Consider the following 14,546-nt stretch of genomic DNA (forward strand, 5'->3'; position numbering starts at 1 on the left):
GTGGAATGGTGTTTTTAATACGTCGTCAGGTGCATTTTAATACATTGAATGGTGTGTATTTTAACACATGTGTTTCTAATAAGTATGGTACATTTTAATACGTAGAATGATGCATATTTTAGCACATGTTTTCTAATATGTGTAAATAGTGTATGCTTATAATCTGACATGAGGCACGTTGTGGTACATTTTAATACATAGAATGATGTGTTTNGCGCTGCCTGACCATGGAAGCCTTCATCTTCAGCAGCACGTCAAGATCAGAGGCATGGAGAATGGAAGTGGAAAACAGGAAGAAGAAAATCATAAAGGAAATTAAAAGAGAGAAAGAAGAAGAATGCATCTTGAGCTTTGGGAGAGTTATCAATGGCGGCTTAGCAGGAGACTGGAAATTGAGAATTGAAGAAATGGGAGATTTGCAGAAATGGGTCTATGAACCAGGTTAATTCACAATCCGATGGAAAATACAATTTTGCCCTTCACATTAAGGCTTAATGGAGTAATTAAGACATTTCGGTCAAAATTGGCCGTCAATTTGGCCGGAGTGTCCAAAATTGACAGAAATTGAATAGTCAGGGTATGCAATTAACACTTTTGAAAGTTGTGGACTGAAATTAATAGGACCCCAATAGTCAGTAGACCAAAATGGCAATTTTCTCTAAAATTAAAGGTAAGGAATCTTTGCATGGTAGAAAATATAGACAATGTAACTAATGAAATTATATCTCTTTTTAATTTTTTTGATAATGTATTTTTTTTGAATAAAAGCACTGTAGACATCAAATTATAAATTAAAGAAATGCATATGTATTATTTTTGTTGTTGTAACGACTAATTTATTATTTAATTTAATAAGAGTAATAAGGTGGGATACTTAATTTTGAACCAATGATATACTCTAACATATTCGTAGTATATCTTCAACAATATGCCAACTTTGATTGGGATGAGGTTCGAACCTAAGACCTTTCTTATAGAAATTAATGGATAATTTAAAAGTTAACGGAATATTAACGGAAAATTTAACAGATAAATTAGAAAATCTTAAGGAAACATATAAATCTAAAAAATCTGAACCATCCATTTGATTTAATAATTTGACCGTCATTTTTTCTACCCATTATAGGTCTAACTTTCTTGGACTCTTATTAGTATATACATGTGTATATGTGTGTGTGTGTGTGTAAATTTTTGTTCAAATGCGCCGGTGATCTCCGGTGCGGTCATGCAGCATAATATGTACTGTCCAATTTCATTAATCCTATTGAAATTCGAATATGTTTAAGTGGGGTTATTATGGTAATTTTAGTATTATGTTTAAGTGGGGTTATTATGGTAATTTTAGTATTTATATTACGTGAATTGGAATGATGCATTTTAGTAAATAGTGTGGTGCGTTTGAATGCATGTTGTGGTGCGTTTTATTACGTATGTTGGTGCATTAACTGTGTTGTGGAATTGTGTGTTTTAATCTATCCGTTGGTGCATTTTTATACGTAGAATGATGTGTGACTGTGATGTGGAATGGTGTTTTTAATACGTCGTCAGGTGCATTTTAATACATTGAATGGTGTGTATTTTAACACATGTGTTTCTAATAAGTATGGTACATTTTAATACGTAGAATGATGCATATTTTAGCACATGTTTTCTAATATGTGTAAATAGTGTATGCTTATAATCTGACATGAGGCACGTTGTGGTACATTTTAATACATAGAATGATGTGTTTTATTATGTATATTGATGAATTTTAAGTGAATAGGTGCATTTGGTATATTGTGTGGAATGGTGTGTGTTATCGGTCCTCTGGTGCATTTTAGTACGTAGAATGGTGTGTTCTGTAACATATATATATATATATTGCGCGTTGATTTGATGAGTTGATATGATCAAATGGCTGAAAATAGGCCGCACGGCCACACCTAAGGATCAGGCAACACCTAATCATGACTCTATAATTACATATATATATATATATATATATATATATTCTTGAGAAGCACACATGGTACTCTGCGTAGCCCGCCAACCAATACGGGCGAAAGCCAACGAGACTTGTATTTTTATGGATCAAAATTTTTAAGCCTTAATCCACATCACTGCAAAACAGTTTAGAGTTAGTCCGTAAGTTTCAGCTCACCTCGACACCTGTACTCACAAGAGGCAAGAAGCCACCCACCTTCAGAATAATCGGTTGTTATGCCATGGATCCGGGTACTCAAGTTCAAGTTTACCATTTTAAAACTCTGTTCACAATTTTTTAGCTCTATATTCATAATTTTTGAATTTTTGTATTCACAATTTCAGAATTCTATATTCAATAGTACAACACAGTTTTTGAATTTATATAACAAGGAATTGAGTAAAACAATGAAAGGTATCTAGAAAAGTTCAAGTGCAGATGAAAATTTATTGGGAAATGGTAAAGTAGGTGAGAGATATAAAAGAGGAAAGAGCAGAGAAAATACAAATAACAGTTGGGACGAGACTTGGGGTGGCTGTGGCCTATGGATAGACTTATGAATTGCGTGCTGACCAAGCTAATTAGTCATTGTTTTGGGCATCTATATGAGGTTGCAAATAATTGAGTATCTCATAAAAGAGCATACATTCAAAGTTGCATATAAATAATATACTTCACATTTATACATAATTATAAATATGAGTATTGAATTACAGAGACACATTATTTAGAGGCTGATTATATATTCATTTGCAAGTTTCATCATATAATGCTTTCATTTTCTGTATGAATATTGAAGATATGAATCGAAGTTCATCAATTCAATAATCAAGGAGGTCCAAAAGATAATAAGTCGTGTACCAATGTTTGTTGTCAAACACGGAGTTGGACTTGATTCTCGCGTTGAAAATGTGGTCCAGCTATTGCATGGCAAATCAAATGATGGTGTTCGTATGGTCGGGATCTATGGTATGGGTGGTATTGGGAAAACAACTCTTGCTAAAGCGGTCTATAACAAACTTTTTGTGCACTTTGAAAGTAGTTGTTTTCTTGAGATAGATTCAACAATTTCAAGGCAACTAGATAATGGGATAAATATTGCGAAAGTAGATAAGAAGATCAAAAAATTACAAAAACAGTTTTTTCAAAAGCTTTTTTATGAGAAGATCGACATTGGCAGTATAGATGAAGTAATCATGTTGATGAAAAGGCGATTTCAAACAAAAAAATGTCTCATAGTCCTTGATAATTTGGAGCATAGAAATCAATTCAATAAATTATGTGGAGGACGAGACTGGTTTGGTGAAGGAAGTAGACTTATTTTAACCACAAGAGATGCACATGTTTTTAAAGGGTTGGAAGTGGATGAATGTTATGAAGCTAAGGTATTGGATCCTATGGAGTCTTTGCAATTTTTTAGCCTACATGCATTTGGAGAGCAAACATTACCGGAAGAAGATTATGGTGAGATTTTAGATGGCATAGTGACTTATTGTTGGGGACTTCCATTAGCTCTTGAAGTGTTAGGGTCATATCTATATGATAAATCAAGGGAAGAATGGATTAGTGCCTTTGAGAAATTGAAGAAAATCCCTAATAACGATATTCAAGCTTATCAAGGGAAGAATGGATTAGTGCCTTTGAGAAATTGAAGAAAATCCCTAATAACGATATTCAAGCTAAACTTAAAATCAAGGCAGGACTGATTCTTGGATTTGGATGCATGACTTGACTTAATTCGAAAGATGGGGGGCAGGACTGATTCGTTTTGAGTCACCTAGTCACCTAATAATCCAGGTGAACGTAGCCGACTGTGGTGCCCTAAAGATATTCATGAGGTGCTTATAATTAAAGTGCCTAAACTGAAACGTGTGCGGTGGATTTCCAACCAAGCAACACGTGGAAGTCTCTTTTTGTGGGTGACGCGGAGATTCGAACTCATGACCTGTTGAGTGGCTCTGATACCAAATTAAAGTATGTGCTCCATCTCAACTAAAAGCCTAAACTGATAGTTGGACTGCACATATTATATTTATGTTCACACTTATAAAACAAAAGGTATTTTTTCTTCTCTCATTCTTATTATGTGGGGAATCTTATTACATAAACCTTAGTATTTAAGCTCTTACATATCACAATAATTATTAGATTTTTTCCTCTCAGTTTTGTGTTGTTCACTTTGCCCATAAAACTACACATAAGTCGGACATTTTTCAAAATTTTATACCATCATTGATAAAATATCTCTACAATTAAAGACGTGAAGTTAAAATATTTATGGAAAAATTGGAAATAAGCAAGTGCAGAAAATATTCAAGGTCAAAGATAAGTAGTGGGATTAACGGATAATGTTTGGATATATAGTTAATTAATTATGAGCAATTATATACAAATTATTAAGGGATACAATATATTCTTAACTTCAAGTTAATTCTAAAATTTAAATTATCCTTTAATTTAAAACTAGATTCACAGTATTTATAGATATGTATGTGGAGATTATATAGAGTAGCAGGGCCGTTCCAAACATTTCATAGGCCCTGGGGCGAAATTAAAAAAAGGGCCCCTATATGAAACAGACTAAGATTTAAATTTAATAATATTAAAAATAATAATATCAAATAACATGAAATAATATTAGAAAATTTACAATAATTTTTTAAATACAATCAATCCGAATCCGTCAATCAAAAATCTTTCAACGGTAAACATGTACCTTCAATCCTTGATTCCCTGCATATAATAAACTTAATAAACTTACAATTTTATTTTATAAATAGAATTAAAACAAAAATAAAATTCCTAATTATTCCAAACTCTTGAACATTAAAACAACAGTATAATTACAATTTAGAATTGTATTAGGATTCCTAAACAACAATACAACCTAATCTGCAATCAAAAACTAAATTCCTAATTTATGCCATCAAAATAACATTCCTAATTATTCCAAACTCTTAAACATTAGAACAAGTCAACAATACATTATACATAATATAATATAATTAATACTAATAATTTAATATACATAATATGCATTCTGGCATTTTTGGGCAATTCGCCAAATCGCCAATAAACCAATTCATAAAATTATTAAAATACTTAAATAATACCTTTGGCTTTGCAATTGCGAATATGTGATTTGCGATTTTCGAATTGTGAATTGCATAAACTAAGTATATATATATATTTTTTAATATATACTAAGTATAAGTGTATAAACTAATATATATCTATGGGCCCCCTTATAGAGATGGGCCCTGGGCGGGTGCCCACCCTGCACTTGCTCCAGGGCCGGCCCTGTAGAGTAGTAATTTCTTATTAAATTTAGTGAAAATAACTACTTATTTACATTTTACCACAAATTAATATTCGGTAAATTGTAATGGGGTTACATAAATGACACAATTCAAGGTAAAAATTTTCTTTTAGTTTCTATGTTCTTATATTGCATATATAATATGTTGTTCTTCAATTGAAGTTAAAAATTAATAACAAAGTGCAATACATGAAACAGTAAAAAAATTTAAAGGTAGAAATCAATAATCAGCACAGTAATAAATTGTTTATAAATCCAATTATATTCCTAGAATTGTTCCCAAAAGGTTGAATCCCCAACTCTAATGGCCCCACACCTCATGCCCCACAAAGCATCTACAAGATGTAAATCATTGTAACTCAATTAAATACAGAGGTTAGACATTTACTTATTGCGCACAAGAAGCCCCTTCACATTTAGAGGTTACTCCCACACTGCCAAATTATTTCGAATTGATTATATTATAGATTGCAAGACTGGAATTCATTTATATGTATAGTAGTTGGAATAATAACAAAAGGGTTGATTAATTAATGACATTTTATTATTTTATTTCAAGAAAACTTTGAATTAATTTATGCATGTTTTGTTTCTTATAACCATATTCAATTCATTATAGACTACATTTCACTTATACCCTCCTCTTTTTACATTAAATTGTTATTCTATTAATTAAAATTGTTAATGTGATTCTCTAACTAGTTTATCATTTTATTTGTAGGGTACCAAAAAGATTGAGGTGATTATATTCAAAGACTCCCCTTTGAAAAATATGGTGGGCAAGTATAGTACAGAAGCATTTAAGGAAATGGAGAATTTAATATTTCTTGAAATAAGTGGAGAGTATGTCTATCTTGATGGAAAGTTCGAACATCTATCTAAGGAGCTTAGATGTTTAAAATGGGATCACTGTCCTTTGAAATCTATTAATATTCCGTCTAGCTGTTCTTTTGAGAAGCTTGTAAATTTGGAAATGGAGCATAGCAACATCAAAGAATTTCCCACCCTTAAGGTAATTTCGTAATACTTTATTCTTTTTAATTGTTCTTTGCTATAACAAATTATTTACTGCAATATCTATCAATAATTCAATCTTTTTTATTTACTTCAATTTTATTTTTGAATTCATTTATATAGCATTTCCCATGTCTCGAGGTTCTGAACCTTGATTACTCCGATTATCTCACGAGGACTCTGAACTTTAGCGGTGCTCAAAATCTTCGCAAGCTATCATTTCTACGCTGCTGTAATTTGAAAAAGGTGCACTCTTCTATCGGAGAGTTGAAGAAACTAATTCATTTAAGTTTTCATGGGTGTGAGAAACTAGAGAAACTTCCAAATAACCTTCGCCATTTGAATGCACTACAATTTCTTGATGTGTCATATGCCCCAAAGCTAAAAGCATTGCCTGAAATTTTTGCAAATTTAACCTCAATACAAACACTGTCCCTGGGGAGAACCAATACTTATGGTGTGGTCTCCAACCTGTCTCGTTTGTCCAAGCTTCAAATAATTCATTTGAATTTCTGCAAGAACATAGAAGTACTTCCAAAACTTCATCACACTGTTGAAAAGGTCTATTTGGATCATTGCCACAGCTTAAAAATGGTCCAAGAGCTTCCACCTCGTCTTAGAGATTTTAGCTTAAATGCTTGCCAAAATCTTGAAATACTTCCAGAACTTCCCCCGAATCTTTCGAGAATTATATTAAATGGTTGTCGAAATCTTAAAATGCTCCCAAAACTTCCTCCCCGTCTTGAGATACTTTCCTTACATGGTTGCGGATTTCTTCAAATACTCCCACAGCTTCCTCCCAATCTTAGGGATATTAGGTTAAATGGTTGCAGCAATCTCAAAATGCTCCCACAATTTCCTCCCAGTCTTGAGAGAATTTGGTTAGAAGGGTCCAAAAACCTAAAAATTTTCCCAGAGCTTCCTCAGAAAATTGGAACTCTTATAGCTAAAAATTGTGAGTCTTTGGAAAAAGTATCAAACTTCTCCAACTGTACGGAGCTGCGAGTATTGGATCTTAGTGGTTGCAAAAAGTTGAAGGAAATTCAGGGTTGGGAGAATAATCTTCATATAAAGAGCAGCATGAGGTTAGGAGGTGTTCCACATATTGATTTCTCAGAAAGCTTTAAGGAGGTATGCATATATCTTTTTTCACTCTCTTCAATTTGCTTCATTACTATGGAATAAATGTCAAATAGGTCATTCAACTGCACACGATAATGCAATTACCCACTTAACCTAAAAAATCTACAATTGAATCCCTAAACTAACCCATTTGCAATTCATCCATTTGTAGCTAGCTAGTTTCTAACAGGTCACCCCAAATTTAAAAAATTGGATGGGCTTTTTAAAAAAAAAATAAAAAAATAGTTTAAATTTGGGTGACATGTTAGAAACTTAGAAAACCTACAAATTGGACGAATTACATGAAATGACTTAATTTAAAGATTCAAATATTCAATTATAGTTTTTTTTTTAAAAGTTCTGTGACCTAATTTCATTATTGTACAGTTGGATGACCTATTTGACCTTTATTCCTATATTAATTAATGACAACATTTTAGTGGGGGACTTTGATGATCTCTAAATACCTAATGTATGTTGTACATACAATTTCCTCCCAAATAGTAAGGTTTGTGCCTATAAATTATATGTCTATTATAATTAACATATTATGTATCTCCAATTAATAAATTATGTGTATACTACAATTAACCTATTATCTATCTTTAGTAGACAAAATTAACAAATTATATAAATACAGTTAATATATTATGTACTTGCCGTTATTAAATTATGTGTCCAGAATGTCTTTTTATTTGGACCAGGATATAAAATACATGGTGTAATTTCACTAATTTGCAGTTGGTCATACACTAATTTACTCTAATTTCCTTGTACAGGTTCTGTTAGATTCACGTTTGGGTTACGTAGGTTTTGAATGTAGTCTTACATGCAACGAAATTCCGAGTTGGATTAGATGTAAAGAAGAAGGTGCACCATTATCTTTCCAATTACCTACTGAGGCTAAAACACTGGAATTTGTTGGACTCATTTTTTGGGTGGTGGTCAAACCCCTAGCAATATTCCCGGGACTTTCTTTTGATTATTTCGTCAGTATTGAAACTAGTGCTTATGAAATGAACAAACAGTTATCTTTTAATGTCCAATTAGAAGTGGAAGAAATTTCAATTCTACATTTTATTCCACGGTATCGATTTGAAGATATAAAAGTCGGAGAAGTCATCAAAGTTACTCCTATAACAACAACTAGTATTGAGGGTTTCCCAACATTAATTGAAGACTGTATGGTGAAGAAAATAGGAGCTGAACCTTTATACACAGATACATATGGCGTCCGACAATTTGTACCTCTAATGAAGTTGAGATCCCAATAAAAATCCTTTTTTTTTCTTTGTTTTTTAAATTGTAATAATATTCACATTTTGTACTTCTTTTTTGTTAATAATTATGGACATTATCTTTAGTATTTGTGGATAGTACTATTGTACTTCTTATATGTACACACATCGTCATTTACCATGATAAACATTAGCAAATATAGTCCGTAAGGACAGCCCAGACGGTCCAGATGGTAAGAGTGCTCTACCTACAGCCGAGAGGTTGGAGGTTTGAGGGTTTGAGCCTGTTAGCTATGGGTAACCTTCTCCTTGTGGTTTGTTGTTGGGAGTTATACACAAATAATATACTTTTAGTATATTAGAAATGTACATTACATCAATAAAATTACATTATTCGAGTACTGAAAGTACATTATTTCATATAACGTACATTCAATACATGAATAATGTACTTTTAGTATATTAAAAATGTACATATTGTTATGATACACACAGCACTGTGTGAACCAATAATTTGCCGGGAGCATGATGTGATCTGAAACTTCATAGGAGAAGACACTCGCAAAACCTTGACAGTCACCGTATAAATGCATGTGATAGTAGGTGATGAGTTTGACCAAACTCTCCGCTCAATTAGCTATCTCTTTAACTTGTGCTTCTTGTCTTGGATTGTATTTTGCCGAGCTCTTGGTCGGCTACTAAGTAGAGAAGGTTGGTGGCAATTCCTCTCAACAGATTTGATATGGTATTTAAAAAAAAAAAATAGCCTAAATAATTTATTTATTACGTGGGTTAATTAATTACTTAGACTAATTATGAAATGTGTATATCCGGAAGGAATTGATTTGCCAGAATATAAATAGGCTTAATGTCTCTACTCATTTGCATGATTTGTCAAATGCAATGAAGTTCAACAAGTTGTTACATGATCTTTGGACGAAGCTAGCTAGAATATATATGTTCATAAAATTTTGATGTGTGCGCTTGGAATATTGTTGTCTTCAGGGAACAACAATCAATAGGTGTACTTAAATGGATATTTTAGAAGACTTTTTTGATCAGATCCTAAAGGTGATGATGTTCTAAAGGTTTATAGTTGTACTCTTTTTTCCTTAATTAGGTTTTTTTTCTAGCTAGCTACATGTTTTTAATGAGGCAACAGGTTTAACACATGCATGATTTTACATACTTTATACTATTTTCCTCGACTAGGTTTTCCCACTAGGTTCTTTTAGCGAAGTTTTAACGAGTTATGAGTATGGTAAGATAATTGCCAGGGGAGAATATTATAAGAGTGATTTTAGCGTGGGTTGTAGGTTGGGCAAATTATGCTATGGCCCTGGATCCACCTTGCAAGGTGGACCTGAGTCTATGTTCATAATTTTATAAATCTATGTTTACAATTTTAGAACTCTATGTTCACAATTTATATATGTAATTTTGAACTCTATGTTCACAATATAAAATTATGAAATTGTGAACATATATAGAGTTATAAAATTGTGAACATAGAGCTATGAAATTTTGAACATGGATTATGAAACTGTGAGCATGCAATGAAGTTATGAAAATGTGAACATAAAGTTATAAAATTGTAAACATAAAATTATAAAATTGTGAACATAGATCCGGATCCACGGCATAACAACTGTGTAGGTTGTAGCGATCTGGAAAGTGGAAAGTCAAGGCCTAAGAGTGATTTTACTTCAAAAACCCTCCATGTTATTTTGGATTTGGGTTGTTATGCAGTGGACCCAGGTCCACCTTGCAAGGTGGACCTGGGTCTACATTCACATACATTATACTCTACATTCACAATTTGTAAACTCCACATTCACACATTACAGGATTATATGTTTAGTAACTATACTCTACATTCACATACACTATACTCTACATTCACAATTTGTAAACTCCACATTCACACATTCAAAAACTCTATATTCACAGGTCCTATACTCCACATTCACAACTTGAGAACTCCACATTCACACATTACAGGGCTACAAGTTGCTAGAACTTCTTAACTCTATTACAGATTCACACATGCATAACTCTACATTCACGATTTCTATACTCCATATTCACAATTTGAAACCTCTACATTCACACATTTCTGGGCAACTTTACATTCACACAATCATAAATCTACATTCACGATTTCTATACTCTACATTCACACTTTGAAACCTCTACATTTACACATTTTTGGACAACTCTATATTCAACAATATGTTTACTAATTAAAAAAAAAGAAAAAAAAAAAAGAAAAAAGAAGAAGACAAAAACGACGTAGTTTTGGACCCAGGTCCACAGCATAATTTGCCTTTGGATGGGTTTAGCACCGCCCTTTTTTTAATGGGTTGAAGTTCTGTTGGGCCGGAAGCGTGTATATTTAGTGGAGTGAACTTTGTTATTGAATACTCCGTATTTGAATGTAATCTGTTTTTTTTTTCTTTAAATCAATGATAAGTCGGCCCAATATACTTCTACACAATAGTTATATCATGGACCCGTGTCTATTTACATATTGAATGCTCACAATTTGAATTGTGTTTTAGTATGTAAATTGTGAACATTTAGTATGTAAATTGTATATTTTAGACGCGGGTTTACAGAATAATTTGTCATTTCCACGTGTTAGATTTTATTATATAGTGTATCAACTATTATTCAACGTAATAATATTGCAAAAACCTACTTTCAAGAATAAAATTAATATATTTCTTTTTTATATTGAGAATAAAATATACTCCATATAAAATATTACTTAACATTTTGATTAAAGAACAATGCTACAAATCCTTTATGTATTTCCCCACAATTTTCTTTCTTGAGGTGTTATCATGTAATTAGTAAAATTTATTTATTAGTTGTGGGTTAGTCAATTCGTTAGCACTCAATAAATGCATCATGAAAAAAAGAGCTTAGAGGTAAAAGTTAGGAGAAGAAAAAAAAGAATTTTCCTTAGTTAAAATATAATGATATTATATGAGTTCAAATCTCTACACTATTATAAAATGAAACATGATCTTTAATTCTCAATTACTATAATTTTTGGGTTCTCCAAAAAATAGTAAACAATTACAAAATACTAAGGTCCATTTATCTAGCCTCATAGTTTTTTTTTTTATAATCTAATTTTGTATTCTTTACCTTTTCATTTTTCATTTTAAAACATATTTACTAGCATGTCTTCTAAATTCTATTTTTCGATACTTTACATTGTGTTTGGTTGGGAGAAAGGAATTAAGGTGAAATGAATTATAATTCAGTGAAAAAAGAATAAAGTGGAAATAAAGTAGAAATTCAAATTACATGTAGGGATGAATAGAATTATTGAGAATGGAGAGAAATGAGTAATATAAAGACTAAAATGTCATTGTAATCATAATAATTAAGGGCAAAAGAATCGTTTTCTTATCTTTTTCCTTGTCATGCTATGCTGAATTTTAATTCATGGCGGTGGAGTCATGAATTGCAATTCAACAAAATGAAGGAATTGCAATTCCCTCCAACCAAACGATGTAATTAGAAAAGAATTTCAATTACAACCAACCAAACACCCCATTAACATCTACTATATACATACTATACTAATAAATGTCGCAATAAAGTTAGGCTTATAATTGGAATAAAAAATGTCTGCCCAATTATTTGATGAAATGAATGCTTCAGATTATTTTGATTTTAGTATTTTTTTTATTTTCCTACTTTACCCTCTATTATATTATTTACTTTTTCTAAATGCCCATCCACTACGTCAATGTAAACTTTAGTAACAGAATATTCCGTTAACTATTTATTACTCTTAACTTACTCATTGATTTTCATAAAAAATTGGGATGTCTTAGGTTTAAATCACATCCCAATCAAAGTTGACATAACTGTTAAACATATACAATGAATAAGTTAGTGTATTAAAAAATACAATATAAAATTTAACATGAACTTTGATCAATTAATTAGCCAAACTGTATACATAAAATTCAACTTGCTTAGATTAAAGACAAAATCAGCCTCAACCTTGACTACAAAACACTTGGTATATAGGATGTAGCCACTATTTTAAAAAGATTTATGCACAAAGTGACAAACAATTTAGCTTTAAGGTTAGTATCAATTCAATAAAAAAAATTAAAAGAAAAACACACACACGCACACAAACTAAATCAAGTACTACACTCATACTAATTTCAAAAATATGAACTTAAAAATGAATGTGAAAATTGTTAATAAAACTGAACACGTGTAGCATTAGTATTCAGACTACTTGCAGAGTTATTGTTGTTACTATCAAGTAAACAAGTTATGAAAATAGAAAAAGAGGCGATACTACACCTTTTACAAATATAATAAATATTAATATTTTATTAAATACTTCCACATGAAACATGTAGGAAAAACTACCACTACAAATATAATCAACAGACGCTTGCAAGATCACGAGTTCATAGTACATTAAAATCCCAGCCATATACACAACAAGGCAAATCCACAACTTCCTACGTCATAATCTCATTGCATGGCGCTGTCATCAATGCTACCACCAGTAACCCATTTGTAAATGACACACTACCAACATAAAAAGAGGACAAATAGTGAAGATGAAGACAATGACAATGTTACCCAAAAGAGAATTAACAAGACTTAGAAAAATTCAAATCAAAAGTAGTATTTATTTAGACTATCTTCTTTAGACTAATTAAGTATTTGTACTATCGATTTTACAAATTTGCAAAATTTTATTTTAGTGACAATTATAATGAATCTCATATATTATCTTGCATCATAAACTTTGAATTACCTATTTAATTAAATAAACAAATCGACATTCAATTACATATGTATGAACTTCTCCTTATAATCTTGCATTGATATACTTTGAAATACTTATTTAAATATAAACAATATTGGACATTAGCTTATTCGTGCAATGCGGGTGTAAAACTAGTTATAATCATAAATTTAAAATGTTGATGCACTATATGAACTACAAAACAATAACATTCTTTTAGGCTAATAGTGTTAGATTTCATAGAATCATAATTAGATCTTCCTAAGTATTTTTTTTTTTTCCCACATCTCTTTGCATGAAATCATTGTTTGGTTCATTTCAGAGAATATTTGTTAGATAATATAATATTCTTGAAAATTATATATCTCTTAAAAATTCAGAGGAATATGATTTTCATAAATTCAGTTGGTTCATTTTTATTTGAGGGAGAGATAAGAGATTTAATTTAATGTGTTGGGGCAGCAAAAATAGAGAGCGGTATAAGTCGATATCAGTGAGTAGCAAATATTCCTTGAACAGAACAGGTCATTTGGACCAGTTGATGTACGGATACAACATGGCCCAGTTCTGAAAGGTCAAAATCTATGGCATTTAATGTTCATAACTCATAAGCCCAATAATTTGGCACATCACACTTGTATAGTTGTATACTTCTTCTCTAAAAAATTAAATCCTCAATTCCATGAAGCCCGACAAAATATTTAGGAGAATGTAAATCATAGTAATTCCACAAACAAGGTCGCTGTCAAGTTTCGAACCTTAGTCTCTTCTCTTAAATACTATATACTTAACTAGTGAGTTAAGCCCATATGCAAGCGTCACATGCACTTGTATATTGTTCCAATACAGTTGTGCACATTCATGAACACGGAAAACTTTTAATTTTTTTTTTCTTACCTACTCTCTTCATCCCATTTTATATATCTAATTCAATTAATGAGATTTAACTCGAGTTACTTTTAATTCAATTTTTTTTGTAATATTTATTTTATGAAAAAATCCTACTTTTAGTCATCCATTATTATAGCATAGTCACAATATTTAGTTTTATTCTTTTTATTTTGCATCACTATATTTATATCTTGACTT

The 14,546-nt window shown here is 31.2% G+C and overlaps 1 protein-coding gene across 1 annotated transcript; it reads left to right on the forward strand.

Moving 5' to 3' along the window:
* Positions 1-227: 227 nt before the first annotated feature.
* LOC116015852 (disease resistance-like protein DSC1) lies at positions 228-8,695 on the forward strand. Its single transcript, XM_031256021.1, has 4 exons — positions 228-428; positions 6,007-6,297; positions 6,423-7,430; positions 8,201-8,695. The coding sequence occupies exons 1-4, from the start codon at positions 228-230 to the stop codon at positions 8,693-8,695; spliced, it is 1,995 nt and encodes a 664-aa protein (XP_031111881.1).
* The last annotated feature ends 5,851 nt before the right edge of the window (positions 8,696-14,546 follow it).

The sequence above is a fragment of the Ipomoea triloba genome, chromosome 4, assembly GCF_003576645.1.
Source record: "Ipomoea triloba cultivar NCNSP0323 chromosome 4, ASM357664v1".
In the NCBI taxonomy this organism is placed as follows: domain Eukaryota; kingdom Viridiplantae; phylum Streptophyta; class Magnoliopsida; order Solanales; family Convolvulaceae; genus Ipomoea; species Ipomoea triloba.